At 39.0% G+C, this 15,836-nt stretch overlaps 2 protein-coding genes across 2 annotated transcripts; both read right to left on the bottom strand.

Moving 5' to 3' along the window:
- Positions 1-743: 743 nt before the first annotated feature.
- LOC583337 (lysozyme 3) lies at positions 744-8,842 on the bottom strand. The gene is made up of 3 exons (XM_783250.5): positions 8,658-8,842; positions 2,572-2,769; positions 744-1,698 (listed from the first exon to the last, which is right to left on the bottom strand). The coding sequence occupies exons 1-3, from the start codon at positions 8,713-8,715 to the stop codon at positions 1,499-1,501; spliced, it is 456 nt and encodes a 151-aa protein (XP_788343.1). The 5' UTR covers positions 8,716-8,842; the 3' UTR covers positions 744-1,498.
- A 1,815-nt stretch (positions 8,843-10,657) lies between these two features.
- Positions 10,658-15,558, bottom strand: LOC115926062 (lysozyme 3-like). The gene is made up of 3 exons (XM_030990409.1): positions 15,230-15,558; positions 11,846-12,043; positions 10,658-10,960 (listed from the first exon to the last, which is right to left on the bottom strand). Exons 1-3 carry the CDS (start codon positions 15,285-15,287, stop codon positions 10,761-10,763), a joined length of 456 nt encoding a protein of 151 aa, XP_030846269.1. The 5' UTR covers positions 15,288-15,558; the 3' UTR covers positions 10,658-10,760.
- Between the last annotated feature and the right edge of the window lie 278 nt (positions 15,559-15,836).

Here is a 15,836-nt window from a genome sequence, read left to right as displayed (position 1 = left end):
ACGTCACAATGTACTGAACAAACTGCCGATTTGGGATTTGCAGAGATTTAGTGATCCCCATTTCAAACTCCCGTAACTTTCTTATTATTGGTCCGATTTATTTCAAACTTTCTTCTTTTTACCATTTGTTTTCTCCTTTCATACTAATGAACTAAGCGATATAGGTTGGATTGCTATTTACACAAAGTGAAGGAGGTAAAGGTATGATTTGAAACATATGTTCTCTGTGTTCTCTCCATAAAAATACTTAGCATCAAAGATTGACAATTATTTAAAAGATAATTATACAGAATCAACGTAGGAGACAAGTGAAACTCCAGTTCGTTAGATCTTTTATGCCTCACAAATACTCACTTCATATATATGCACAAATATTGGACAGGCGACTTGCAAAATGTCCACTTCGGGTGAACATGATATAATAGTGATATTCATGCTGGAATAGGTAATGAGGACAATAAAAACCCATATTTTCTTAAATACTTTACAATTACTTATCAAAGGAAATTGTCGGTACACACGGTTTGTAAATTTGGCTTCAAGGCACTGTTTTAATATTACAGATGTTATAAAAGTTACAGTGGTTATAATCTATAGACAACTTCATACAAACGGTAAGGGAATTTCAAGATGATCTTTTTAACGTGTGCCGTGTGCGTTTGTGTAAGATCGGATAAGGGTAAATCAAAATGTATAAAAACTGACAGAACCTGGACTAAACGGCTACAGTTATGACTGATTTTAATGTTACACCAGTATGGATGCAAATATAGGGGTCAGCTAGACACACATTGATATCTGATATGTTTTAACAGATAGACCTATAAATGTAATACCCGAATGGGGTAAGTTCATCCAATGCAATTGTTTCTAATCTTTCCATTCAATTTTAAAACATACAAAGTTGAAGAAAAAAAAATCCACATTACTTTATATAGCACAAGAACAGGATAATGTATTTTTTAATTAGCCTTACAAATAAGACAGATATAATCAAACAGGCTATAATAATCGAAAGCATCAAGTATGACGTGCTATCGTTACATACTTAATTAGTAATCGTGAACTAAACGCTAAGAGCGAACTCTATAAAGATCGAATAGAAAATTTTGAATTATACTCTTTGCTTTCTTGACAGGTCTTCATAAATAACTAAAGCCTCATACCCCGTAGTCACTCTAGCAAAGCCAACAGAAAGTTACGGTCCACCTCATAGCCAATAAATTCAAGAGTTCATGAGTTTTAGAACAGTGGTGGAATCAGGATTTTGTAGAAGAGGGGTGCAATATGACTTACAATTTGTTGATACCCCAACACAATTTTGATGGCTTTTTACTCCTGAATTTCTGACAAGCAGAAAAAGATAACATTAACAAAGGGGGCCACATTCTAGCGGCTGGGTTTCAAAAGGGGTATCGTGACTGAGGTATTGCATCATTCACACTATGTTAGCCTAATTCAGGTATTAAAGAAGAAACATTAATATTTCAACTGAACTTTAATTGAGGCATTCCTTGACTCTGGACCAGTATTTCAACGTAGAGGTCTTATTATAACCATTCGGACCGCCGTTGTGTATGCGGGCAAAATCCTCACAAGTTGGTTGGTGTTCAAGGCGACTGAAGACAGCGTAACGAGCCATGTAGCCCTGTACCGTCTCACTGCTGCACCCCATATCAGCTGTGCACTTTCTCCAAGCTGAAAAAGTATTTTTAAATTCCAAGGGGGACGACAGAGGAAGAAATAGAGAATAAAAGAAAAAAGATGTGTAAAGAAACAGAATGATTGATAATCTAATCGATTTAAAAACCCGACAAAATTGCGGTTACCATAGAAATTAAAGAGCAAAGAAATATACCACATCAATTTTCATTTATAGGCGCATGAATGGGACAATGTATTCTTGTTTTTCGATGTTTGATATGACATTAATTCCCGGAAATTTCCTGGCCTAAGAAAGCAATGGGGGCACTTTCCCTGTTTGGCACTTCAAGGAGGGGCGAAAAACAAAAAACGAAACAAAACGAAACAAAACGTCAAAAGAGATCAAGAAAAAAGAGAGCGAAAAAGGTTTTATATGCCCCATTATTTCTGAATTGCAAACAGGAATCAATCTGCTCTGCATTTGTGATCTGAAGGGCACACATCTTATTTGCCCCGATTAAAGGGGAAGTCCACCCTGATATTAAATTGGTTTTAATGAAATTAGAGAAACAGATTTGTGAGAGATTGAGCACTATCCGATTAGCTAATAGAAGAGAATGATATACATTTTGAACTTGTCATCAGTGAAACACAAATTGGCAACAGTGTGACGTAGCTTGCGAGTTCCTCTCCGCTCATCTTTGCTCTGTACAAACAATTTCATAAACTTTTCTTTTCTAAATAATTTATGACCGAATAGATTAGTTTCATACAGGGCTTGTGAAAAAACATATTCGCAATCATGAAAGGGTAAATGTTCTCAAGGGAAAATATAGATTTTTGAAGATACGTCACAATGCACTCGCAAACATATTGTGTAATGGTTTATTACTATTATGATTAAATCTTTTAAGAAAATATACTTACATCCCATGAGATCCCCGCCTTTCATCCTGGCGTCGTTCCAGTAATCGTCCTTTATCTGGTATGGACCACACGATAGAGAGCCGACGTCCATATGGCAAACATGAGCGGGCATCTTACATTTGGATTCCACGATGCAGATACACTTCAGACAGTCAGCTGGAACGGGGGTTGGGAGCGCCACATGGTACTTCTCCGTTCCTATGACATGATTCGAAACAAAAAGTAATAATAATGATGATAATACTACTACCACTACTACGACAGCGACTACAATTAAGATACTACTACTACTACTGCAACTACTACAATTACTTCTACTCCTGATAATAATAATAATAACAATGATATTAACAATAGTAACAATAATGCAATGAATGACAACAGCAAAAATAACAACAACAACAATAATAATGATAATAATCTCTCTCTCTCTCTCTCTCTCTTTCTCTAAGTGCCATATCGGTTGCTTCTGGCAATCATGCTGTCCACAACCCTCGGTTCCTAGCCTTCTCTATTAGCACCACTCCCTGTTCTTTCACTCCTCTCTCTCTCTCTTTCAACAATTTGTGCAGACTGTCCATCCAAAGTATCCTCCTTCTTCCCCTACTCCTCCTTCCCACAATTGTCCCTGTCAAACCAAGATTATCTTGGCCTCCTTTACGTGTAATGTGACCCATGAACTTCAACTGCCTAATCAACATCTCAGGTATCCTTTTCCTTTGCACTCCACCTCTTTTAAGAACTTCCTCATTAATTACTTTGTCAGTCAAAGGGATCTTCATCATTCTTCATAAAACTCACTTATCGTAACTTTCGAAACGCTTTTTAGTATCAGAGGCTAAAGTCCACGTTTCTCGGTAAATGTATCAATTCAGTACTCTTATCCTGATCCAGGCGCGGATCCAGGGGGGGGGGGGGCCGAGCGTGCCTTGGCCCCCCCCCCCCCGCAAAAAAAAAGGAGAGAGAGAGAAGGAAAAGAAGGGAAAGAGGAGAGAAAGGAAAAAAAGAAGAGGAAGAAGAAAAGAAAAGAGGGAAGAAGGAGATCGGGGGGGGGGGAAGGATTTGCCTCCCCCTCCCCCCCCCCCCCAATAAAAAATAAAAGAGAAGGAAGAAAAGGGAAAGAAAAAAGATAAAGAGGAGATAAAGGGAAGGACAAAATAGGAAGAAGAGAAGAAAAAAAGGGGATATCAGTTGCAATTTTCCCGCCAACAAGTTGTGGATCGAGGGGGGGGGGGGGCAAAAGACCCTAGCCCCCCCCCCCCCCCACGTCCCCGCTTAAAAAAAGAGAGAAGGAAGGAAAAGGATAAGAGGAGAGCTAAAAGGGAACAAAAAGAGGAAGAAAAAAAAGAAAAGGGAGAAAAGAAGCGGAGATCAGTTGCGGTTAGTCCCGCCAACAATGTGTGGAGCGGGTTGGGGACCAAAAGGACCGTGCCTCCCCCCCCCCCCCCCCCCCCCCCCCCAGCAAACCTAAAAGAGAGATAAGGAAGGGAAGGGAAAGTGAAAGAGGAGAGAAAGGGAAAGGAAAAAAAAGAGAATTAAGAAAGGTAAGGGATATCAGTTGCAATTTTCCCGCCACCAAGTTGTAGATCGGAGGGGGGGGGGGGGGCACTGGCATACTGATAGGGGAGGGGGGGGGGTTGGAGAAATAGAATTCAAACGTGGTTTATTTATAATTCCATAACGGTGGTTAACAAATAATGCTGAAATGAGATAATTTTCCTCACTTCATGTGTTTGTTGGAAAATGACAAATTCCTAAATTTACAGCCAGGCAAGAAAATGCTTCTTGAGATGCCTACATATTAGGGCCCGCGGAACGGCTGGGATCAGGATCCTCGAGCCCCTCCCCCACACTTTCTTTGAAAAAGTATATTAAAGAGAAATAGAAAGAAAGAGAGCGAGAAAGAAAAAATAGTTAACTGCCAGTGTCACATTATAATGGGGTATCAAAATATGCTCATCTGACCATGATTAAAATTAATGCCTAAAATCCTAAGGGCTCTGCCCCCTGGATTCCACCTAGGGCCCTAAGGCGGGCCCTTAGATGCTCATATCACGGTCATTTAATGCCTAAAACCCCTGATTTCTGGGGGCTCTGCCCCCTGGACCCAACGCCAAATAGTGTCCTGCTAGTGTCACAAATAATAAGGTATCAAAAATGCTCATCTGACCGTAATTAAACGCCTAAAACGCCTGAGCTTCTGGGGCTCTGCCCCCTGGACCCAACCAAGAGCCCTTAGGCGGGCCCCTCGATACTCATCTGACCGTAATTGAGTGCCTAAAACCCTTGAGATTCCGGGGCTCCGCCCCCTGAACCCCAAGCCAATCAGTGACCTGCCACTGTAACAATTAGGTATCAAAATAATGCTCATCTGACCGTAATTAAATGCCTAAACTCCTGAACTTCCGGGGCTCTGCCCCCTGGACCCCGTCTAGGGCGCTAAGGCGGACCCCTGAATGCAAATCTGACCGTAAATTGAAACCTTAAACCCCTGAGCTTCCGGGGCGGACAAGGTATCAACATATGTTTTTTATCTGACAGCAGGCGCGTAGCCAGAGGGGCGGTGGGGTGGTCCCCCAATAAACGCCGGTCAAAAAAAAAAGAGGAGTGTAAAGGAAGAGGACGTAGGAAGAAAAGGGAATAGACAAAGAACATATTTGAAATTCAGACAAGGATTAAGAGTCGAGAACGGTACAACGAATCGTCTTCTTTCTCTAATGAATTAATGAAACGTAAAAGCTTCCGCGCTTCGCGTGGGAGGGGGAAACTGAATTAAGACAAGGATTAAAAGTCATAACGGTACAACGAATCGTCTTATTTCGCTAATGATTTAATAAAACGTAAAAGCTGTATTCAGACGAGGATTATTTTCGAGAACGGTACAACGAATCGTCTTCTTTCTCTAATGATTTAATGAAACGTACAAGCTTCCGCGCTTCGCGCGGGAGGGAGGAGGGGAAAACTGAATTCAGATGAGGATTAAGAGTCGAGAACGGTACAACGAATCGTCTTCTTTCTCTAATGATTTAATGAAACGTAAAAGCTTTCGAGCTTTGCGCGGGAGAGGGGGATGAATTAAGACGAGGATTAAGAGTAAAAAACTGTACAACGAATCGTCTTCTTTTTCTAATGATTTAATGAAACGTAAAAGCTTCCGCGCTTAGCGCGGGAGGGGAAAAACTATTTTCAGACGAGTAGGCACGTACGGAAGGGGGGAAGGGGGTTAGGGGGTTGACCCTCCCCCCTTCGGTTTTTTATGTGTGTATTTTGGAGCAACCCCCCCCCCCCCCGCCCCCTTTTCTGTGATTTTTTTTTTTTTTTTTTTTTTTTTTTTAATTTAAAAAAAAATGAAAAAAATATGCCAATGGCTGACCTAAAAAAGGTGACCTCACCCCCCCCCCCAAGGGAACAAAATGTCAAATTTTCAAATTTCGAGACCAAAAAAAAAGTGTCCTCTTCCCTCCCCCCCCCACCCCCCCCCCCCCCCCCCCCGCTTATTTAGCGGCTGGCTGAGTCGTTACTTTTTTTTTTGGACCAAAAAAAAAAAGTGGGCCCCCCCCCCTAAGAAATCCTGGATCCGCGCCTGTCCTGATCCTCGTACCCATTGTGCGATTTGTCAGATGGGGGGGGGGGGGCATAATAACGTGGACTTAACCTGACGTTCAAGCTTCTAACAACCTTAACATTTAGAGCCAAGCTTTCGTAAACTCATTATCCTTTGGATGAACAAACCTGATTCTTGAAACGAAATGAAACAAAAATATTAAAAAAGTATTTGATGGGGGAAGGGTTCGCTCAATACCCTCATCATACCTTAGGGGAAAGGAGTATGTGAACAAAATGCCTTTGTCAAGGAGATGCATGCCAATAAAAAGTAAGAACCCACGACCTCTGCATTTCCGGTCAAATTTGTCAAATAAAGTGAGTTTACAGTACTGTTGTGCAGTTTTTATAGCGAAAAACAGAAGATCTCAAATATGTACAGGATAAAAACGACATTGTCGAAGTTCTTTTATTTCCAAACTAGTAATCTTTGGATAATTATGATTTTGTCATTCGTTTGGAATCGTAGATAAAGTAAAATGTAATTTACCTTTATCTCGGTGTTCGATTGAAGTTCATTGACCAATAAGTGTCCATTATTAAACGAGTGCACTTTAGCTTATACATCATTTGGACGGTTCGATTGTTTCGATGATACTCGCTAAATGCGGCAGATTCACCTTTTAAAGGTATAGTATCCCTTTTGCAGCCAACATCAAATTTTGTAGAATTTTGCGAAAACTATGAATTTGTCACGTTTGTCCTAACTGTGACATTTAAACCTCAGCAGTGTCGTATTATTCAAATTATGCAAGTAAACCCCTTTAGATGCTGCTTGTAAGTGTCGCCTTGCGTGGTGATGTAAATATACAGTAGGTTTCATGACGACGGATAGTCAACCTGTTCGAAACGTCGAGCCACTCATCCTCTCCAAGCGCTATAGTTCTCCTTAGAACTATATGCTAAGAAAGATAACAAACAGTCCTTTTCAGGACTACCACACCCCAAGAAAGATTACCGAGTCAGAGTCCTTTTCAGGACTCCTCAACCCTCTTTCTCTCTCTCTCACACATGGTGCACCCGCAAACCTACTGTATAAACCCCTTTACTTTCAAGACTTCACTGTCAAACACTGTTGAGTGACTGACTGACTTCTTTTTTTTTTTTCTTTGGTAATAACATAAAGTACATAAAATGAGCTTTAAAGTGTACACAAGCATTTGTCCTTATAAATAACCCATTTCTTGTAATTGCCAAAATAAAGCTGATTGAATCTTCACGCAGCACAGAACGTATGACCATTCGGTAGAAGGGTCTGAACATCAGACTATTTAATTAAACGACCACCATCGCTAAATTTGATTCGACAACTAACGGTCGCTTATTTTCACAAACACACAAAAACAGTTTCAAGCCCTTCTGTTTTGAGGGAATTTCTTAGTATTATCTTTCAAATGGCATTGGAATTTAACCTTTTCACTTTGTTCGGCCTGCAAATGGGACATAGTACCTTTAAAGGTATTGGCCTACGTAGTAAAGCTATCCACTTCGGCATAATTTACATGCAAAGGTGAGTACTAAGCATTATGACAGACGCATAATCACAAAATATCACTTCCTGGTGTTCAATGGTTTCACATTAAATAAGAAATTTCGAAACATGAGTACATGTGCATAACAATCAATAGTACTTAACAGGTATCTTAGCAAAATTATTTTGTATTAGTTTACAAAAGTACTATCCCACAATAGCTAGATTATTGTTTTGTATCTAACTTCTTTGTAAACAGATTAAAGTGATAAACTTCTCACCCCCTCTCACAGTAGAGCTCTGATACATCATACTACGATTGACACACATAAAACATGGGCCATTATCAATGAATTGATTGCATGAGGTCGCAAGAGGTTCATCCCGAAATCATTCAGGCAACGTGTTTTAGTATTTGGCGCTGGTGTGATCACCACGACCATGTTTGGCACAAAAGTGTTTGGAACCACCAACCTCGACAACTTGGCATGTATGACGACACATTTCGGTATTCTATACCCCATGAATCTTACAAGTTGATACCGCTTCTAGAGCTTTGATTATACTAAACAACGAGGAAAGTGACACTCGTGATACTTAAGGTTGCTACGCTATTGCACATATAATAATGATAATATTATTGGTTATTTATATAGTGCATATATCCAATAATATTGATAATATTATTGGATGTTTATATAGCGCACAGTCATATCCACCATGCATGGTGTTCTGGGCGCTCCAACCATTACCCCGGCTCTGCTAGGCTGGCGATTTTGGCGCTCACAGCATTCAAAGAATTCCTTCCTACCGGTACCCATTTAACACCCGGGTGGAGAGTGGCAAATGTAGATTAATATCTTGCCAATAGACAATAGTGCCGAGGCGGGACTCGAACTGCGGATCCTGTGATCCACAGTCCAACGACTTGTCAACTAGACCACTACATCTTGGATGAAGTATATAACAGGATCTATGCCATTTACAATGAAGTTTCAAAGTTGCTTCTTACCAAGAGCGGCGACGAAGACCGCGCAGAAAATCAATACGTTGGTGATCACGACAGCCATTTCAACAATCTTTGCTCTTTATATCCACCTTCAAATGTAAATCAGTCTGTACTGAATTATGCGTATTATTCTAGTATTCTGAGCTCAAAGGCTTTTGACGGTGTGCACGCGATAAATATACGACGCATGAATAGTGTTATAACTTATATGTGATGTACTTGAAAGCTTTTGACGACCTGCATATAATGGAAGTTCCCATTCACAGTGCAAGTTTACACTTGAACCACAATACTTCCTTGTATGATCGGAACTGAAGTTAAAGTACCGCTTATTGGTTTCTTTTTAACATATAATTCAACTATTAAAAATAAACTTGTTCACTTAGTTTGTTTGTGTTAGATCTGCTTTGCCATCGTTCATAAACGTTTGTCACCATGCATGTTGCCCATTTATATTTTTCAAAGACTGCAAGCCTTATATTGGATTACGCAATCCACACTCTATGTCTCTCTCTCCCCTATCTTTCTCTCTCTCTCTCTCTCTCTCTCTCTCTCTCTCTCTCTCTCTATCTCTTTAACTCTTTTATCTATTTTTCTCCTCTATCCTTTAGGCCATTTGATGGGGCGCCTGTGCCCCGTGGCCTTCTATAATATACGTTATTGCACATTGATTTCATTTATTCATTTATTTATTTAATTATGATATTTGGGATGAAATGTAAATGATCAATGCCACTCACAGTGTAGTTCAAAAGTTGTTTCTTATATAGCGCTGGTTGGAGAGGATTGGAGGTGGGAGTGGCTCCCACCACCCATCCACACACACATTCAAGAAAGAAAAATTACCGAGAGTCTTTTTTCAGGACTTCCCAATCCTCCCCCTCCCTCACATGGTGCAACCGCAAGCCTACTGTATATCTACATCGCCATGCAAGCCGATACTTATAAGCAGCATCTAATATTTAGTAGTTAAATAGCCTATGTTCTCAACATAATGTCTAATTGTCATACATAATCATTTTTTAACCTAATCAACAGTTTTGTACAAGAATTGTATTCCTATACGGATGATTATCACAATAAATATAATAATACAACATATTAAAATTATTACTCACAGTATCCTATGAAATCTAATAACACCTCATTTCAATGTTTTGGTACTTCAAAGAAAATCAATGCATTCACAACCCAATGCCAAATGCACAATGAAAATAATCAAAAGTAAGAATGAAATCAGAAATATAAAAAATATAAATATAAACAAATTTGGATACTGATTACACTGATCGATTAATAAGATCTTTCTAGGTACGATTTTTTATTGATGAGTCGCCCTATAGAATTTGGCCAACATTTTTTTGAAAAAATTATTTTGTATAGCTTGCCTCATACTAATAATAAATAAATTATAAAAACGGTACATATAAAGCGCTTACCACCGAAGTCTCTTAGCGCTATAACAAACAAAATATAATTATATACAATTGTATATTCTTCAATTCAGTTTAAACATACAACATTTAAAAAAAATCAACAATACTTTATATAACTCTGCATGAATTAGCGAAACAAACAACAAAGAAATAACCTGGCTATAATAATTGAATGCATCAAGTATGACATGCTATTGCTACATACTGAATTAGTCATCGTGAAATACACGCTAAGAGCGAACTCTATAAAGATCGAATAGAAAATTTTAAATTATACTCTTGGCTTTCTTAACAGGCCTTCATGAATAAATAAAGCCTCATACTGCAGTCACACTGACAAAACCGACAGAAAGTTACGGTCCACCGAATAGCCAAGAAATTCAAGAATTGATGGGTTTAGAACAGTGGTAGAATTAGGATCCCTCAATATTTGTTGACATCCCGATCACAATTTTGATGCCTTTTAACTCCTGAATTTCTAACAAGCAGAAAAAGATGATTAATTACCAAAAAGGGGGGGGGGGGAACGTTCTTGGGTCTGTGAATGTACTTGTCTACTAAATGTATAGCAGTTGGGATTCAAAAGGGGTAACGTAACTAAGATATTGCATCATTCACACTATGTAAGCCTAATTCAGGTGAGAAGAAACATTAATATTTCAACTGGACTTTAATTGAGACATTCCTTGACTCTGGACCAGTATTTCAATGTAGAGGTCCTATTATAACCATTTGGACCGCCGTTGTGTATGCGGGCAAAATCCTCACAAGTTGGTTCGTGTTCAAGGCGACTAATGACAGCGAAACGAGCCATGTAGCCCTGTACCGTCTCCCCACTGCATCCCATATCAGCTGTGCACTTTCTCCAAGCTGGAAAAGTATTTTTAGAAAGGGGGAAGACAGAGGAAGAAATAGAGAATAAAGGAAAAAAAGATGTGTAAAGAAACAGAATGATTGATAAACTAATCGATTTAAAAAAAAACCGACAAAAATTGCTGTTACCATAAAAATTAAAAAGCAAAACAATATACGACATCAATGTTCCTATATAGGCGCATGGATGGGAAAATGTATTCTTGTTTTTCGATGTTTGATATGACATTAATTCCCGGAAATTTCCTGGCCTAAGAAAGCAATGGGGGCACTTTCCCTGTTAGGGACTTCAAGGATGGGCAAAAAACAAAAAACGAAACAAAACGAAACAAAACGTCAAAAGAGATCAAGAGAAAAGAGAGCGAAAAAGGTTTTATATGCCCAATTATTTCTGAATTGCAAACAGGAATCAATCTGCTCTGCATTTGTGATCTGAAGGGCACACATCTTATTTGCCCCCGATTAAAGGGGAAGTCCACCCTGATATTAAATTGGTTTTAATGAAATTAGAGAAACAAATTTGTGAGAGATTGAGCACTATCCGATTCGAAAATAGAAGAGATATGAATGGTTGAACTTGTCATCAGTGAAACACAAATTGGCAACAATGTGACGTATCTTGCGAGTTCCTCTCCGCTCATTTATGGTCTGAACATACAATTTCATAAATTTTCATTTTCTAAATTATTTATGACCGAATAGATTAGTTTTATACCTGGCTTGTAGAAAACATAATCGCAACCATGAAAGGGTGAATGACTGAAAATGTTCTCAAGGGAAAATGAAGATTTTTGAAGATACGTCACAATGCACTCCCAAACATATAATTTTGTGTAATGTTTTATTACTATTATGATTAAATCTTTACAAAAATGTACTTACATCCCATGAGATCCCCGCCTTTCATCCTAGCGTCGTTCCAGTAATCGTCCTTTATCTGGTAGGGACCACACAATAGCGAGCCGACGTCTATCTGACAAACAGGAGAGGGCATCTTACAGTTGGATTCCACGATGCAGATACACCTCAGACAGTCAGCTGGAACGGGGGTTGGGAGCGCCACATGGTACTTCTCCGTTCCTATGACATGATTCGAAACAAAAAGTAATAATAATGATGATAATACTACTACTACTACTACGACAGCGACTACAATTCAGATACTACTACTACTACTGCAACTACTACAATTACTTCTACTCCTGATAATAATAATAATAACAATGATATTAACAATAATAACAATAATGCAATGAATGACAACAGCAAAAATAACAACAACAACAATAATAATGATAATAATCTCTCTCTCTCTCTCTCTCTTTCTCTAAGTGCCATATCGGTTGCTTCTGGCAATCATGCTGTCCACAACCCTCGGTTCCTAGCCTTCTCTACTAGCACCACTCCCTGTTCTTTCACTCCTCTCTCTCTTTCAACAATTTGTGCAGACTGTCCATCCAAAGTATCCTCCTTCTTCCCCTACTCCTCCTTCCCACAATTGTCCCTGTCAAACCAAGATTATCTTGGCCTCCTTTACGTGTAATGTGACCCATGAACTTCAACTGCCTAATCAACATCTCACGTATCCTTTTCCTTTGCACTCCAGCTCTTTTAAGAACTTCCTCATTACTAACTTTGTCAGTCAAAGGGATCTTCACCATTCTTATTAAAACCCACTTATCATAACTTTCGAAACGCTTTTTAGTATCAGAGGCTTAAGTCCACGTTTCTCGGTAGATGTATCAATTCGGTACTCTTATCCTGATCCTCGTACCCATTGTGCGATTTGTCAGATGGGGGGGGGGGGGGCATAATAACGTGGACTTAACCTGACGTTCAAGCTTCTAACAACCTTAACATTTAGAGCCAAGCTTTCGTAAACTCATTATCCTTTGGATGAACAAGCCTGATTCTTGAAACGAAATGAAACAAAAATATTAAAAAAGTATTTGATGGGGGAAGGGTTCGCTCAATACCCTCATCATACCTTAGGGGAAAGGAGTATGTGAACAAAATGCCTTTGTCAAGGAGATGCATGCCAATAAAAAGTAAGAACCCACGACCTCTGCATTTCCGGTCAAATTTGTCAAATAAAGTGAGTTTACAGTACTGTTGTGCAGTTTTTATAGCGAAAAACAGAAGATCTCAAATATGTACAGGATAAAAACGACATTGTCGAAGTTCTTTTATTTCCAAACTAGTAATCTTTGGATAATTATGATTTTGTCATTCGTTTGGAATCGTAGATAATGTAAAATGTAATTTACCTTTATCTCGGTGTTCGATTGAAGTTCATTGACCAATAAGTGTCCATTATTAAACGAGTGCACTTTAGCTTATACAACATTTGGACGGTTCGATTGTTTCGATGATACTCGCTAAATGCGGCAGATTCACCTTTTAAAGGTATAGTATCCCTTTTGCAGCCAACATCAAATTCTGTAGAATTTTGCGAAAACTATGAATTTGTCACGTTTGTCCTATCTGTGACATTTAAACCTCAGCAGTGTCGTATTATTCAAATTATGCAAGTAAACCCCTTTAGATGCTGCTTGTAAGTGTCGCCTTGCGTGGTGATGTAAATATACAGTAGGTTTCATGACGACGGATAGTCAACCTGTTCGAAACGTCGAGCCACTCATCCTCTCCAAGCGCTATAGTTCTCCTTAGAACTATATGCTAAGAAAGATAACAAACAGTCCTTTTCAGGACTACCACGCCCCAAGAAAGATTACCGAGTCAGAGTCCTTTTCAGGACTCCTCAACCCTCTTTCTCTCTCTCTCACACATGGTGCACCCGCAAACCTACTGTATAAACCCCTTTACTTGCAAGACTTCACTGTCAAACACTGTTGAGTGACTGACTGACTTCTTATTTTTTTTCTTTGGTAATAACATAAAGTACATAAAATGAGCTTTAAAGTGTACACGAGCGTTTGTCCTTATAAATAACCCATTTCTTGTAATGGCCAAAATAAAGCTGATTGAATCTTCACGCAGCACAGAACGTATGACCATTCGGTAGAAGGGTCTGAAAATCAGACTATTTAATTAAACGACCACCATCGCTAAATTTGATTCGACAACTAACGGTCGCTTATTTTCACAAACACACAAAAACAGTTTCAAGCCCTTCTGTTTTGAGGGAATTTCTTAGTATTATCTTTCAAATGGCATTGGAATTTAACCTTTTCATTTTGTTCGGCCTGCAAATGGGACATAGTACCTTTAAAGGTATTGGCCTACGTAGTAAAGCTATCCACTTTGGCATAATTTACATGCAAAGGTGAGTACTAAGCATTAAGCAATATGACAGACGCATAATCACAAAATATCACTTCCTGGTGTTCAATGGTTTCACATTAAATAAGAAATTTCGAAACATGAGTACATGTGCATAACAATCAATAGTACTTAACAGGTATCTTAGCAAAATTATTTTGTATTAGTTTACAAAAGTACTATCCCGCAATAGCTAGATTATTGTTTTGTATCTAACTTCTTTGTAAACAGATTAAAATGAAAAACTTCTCACCCCCTCTCACAGTAGAGCTCTGATACATCATACTACGATTGACACACATAAAACATGGGCCATTATCAATGAATTGATTGCATGAGGTCGCAAGAGGTTCATCCCGAAATCATTCAGGCAACGTGTTTTAGTATTTGGCGCTGGTGTGATCACCACGACCATGTTTGGCACAAAAGTGTTTGGAACCACCAACCTCGTCAACTCGGCATGTATGACGACACATTTCGGTATTCTATACCCCATGAATCTTACAAGTTGATACCGCTTCTAGAGCTTTGATTATACTAAACAACGAGGAAAGTGACACTCGTGATACTTAAGGTTGCTACGCTATTGCACATATAATAATGATAATATTATTGGTTATTCATATAGTGCACATATCCAATAATAATGATAATATTATTGGATGTTTATATAGCGCACAGTCATATCCACCATGCATGGTGTTCTGGGCGCTCCAACCATTACCCCGGCTCTGCTAGGCTGGCGATTTCGGCGCTCACAGCATTCAAAGAATTCCTTCCTACCGGTACCCATTTAACACCCGGATGGAGAGTGGCAAATGTAGATTAATATCTTGCCAATAGACAATAGTGTCGAGGCGGGACTCGAACTGCGGATCCTGTGATCCACAGTCAAACGACTTGTCAACTAGACCACTACATCTGGGATGAAGTATATAACAGGATCTATGCCATTTACAATAAAGTTTCAAAGTTGCTTCTTACCAAGAGCGGCGACGAAGACCGCGCAGAAAATCAATACGTTGGTGATCACGACAGCCATTTCAACAATCTTTGCTCTTTATATCCACCTTCAAATGTAAATCAGTCTGTACTGAATTCTACGTATTATTCTAGTATTCTGAGCTCAAAGGCTTTTGACGGTGTGCACGCAATAAATAAACGACGCATGAGAATGTCTTCTAAATGTTTCCTTTCTTAGTGTTATAACTTATATGTGATGTACTTGAAAGCTTTTGACGACCTGTACATAATGGAAGTTCCCATTCATCAGTGCAAGTTTACACTTGAACCACAATACTTCCTGGTATGATCGGAATTGAAGTTGAAGTGCCGCTTATTAGTTTCTTTTTAACATATAATTCAACTATTAAAAATAAACTTGTTCACTTAGTTTGTTTGTGTTAGATCTGCTTTGCCATCGTTCATAAACGTTTTTCACCATGCATGTTGCCCATTTATATTTTTTCAAAGACTGCAAGCCTTATATTGGATTACGCAATCCACACTCTATGTCTCTCTCTCTCCCCTATCTTTCTCTCTCTCTCTCTCTCTCTCTCTCTCTCTCTATCTGTGTCTCTCTATGTCTGTC

Source organism: Strongylocentrotus purpuratus, unplaced genomic scaffold (assembly GCF_000002235.5).
Source record: "Strongylocentrotus purpuratus isolate Spur 01 unplaced genomic scaffold, Spur_5.0 spur5_scaffold_19, whole genome shotgun sequence".
Taxonomy (NCBI): domain Eukaryota; kingdom Metazoa; phylum Echinodermata; class Echinoidea; order Camarodonta; family Strongylocentrotidae; genus Strongylocentrotus; species Strongylocentrotus purpuratus.
The sequence above is the reverse complement of the archived record's forward strand: the minus strand, read 5'-3'. Positions and strand labels throughout refer to the sequence as shown.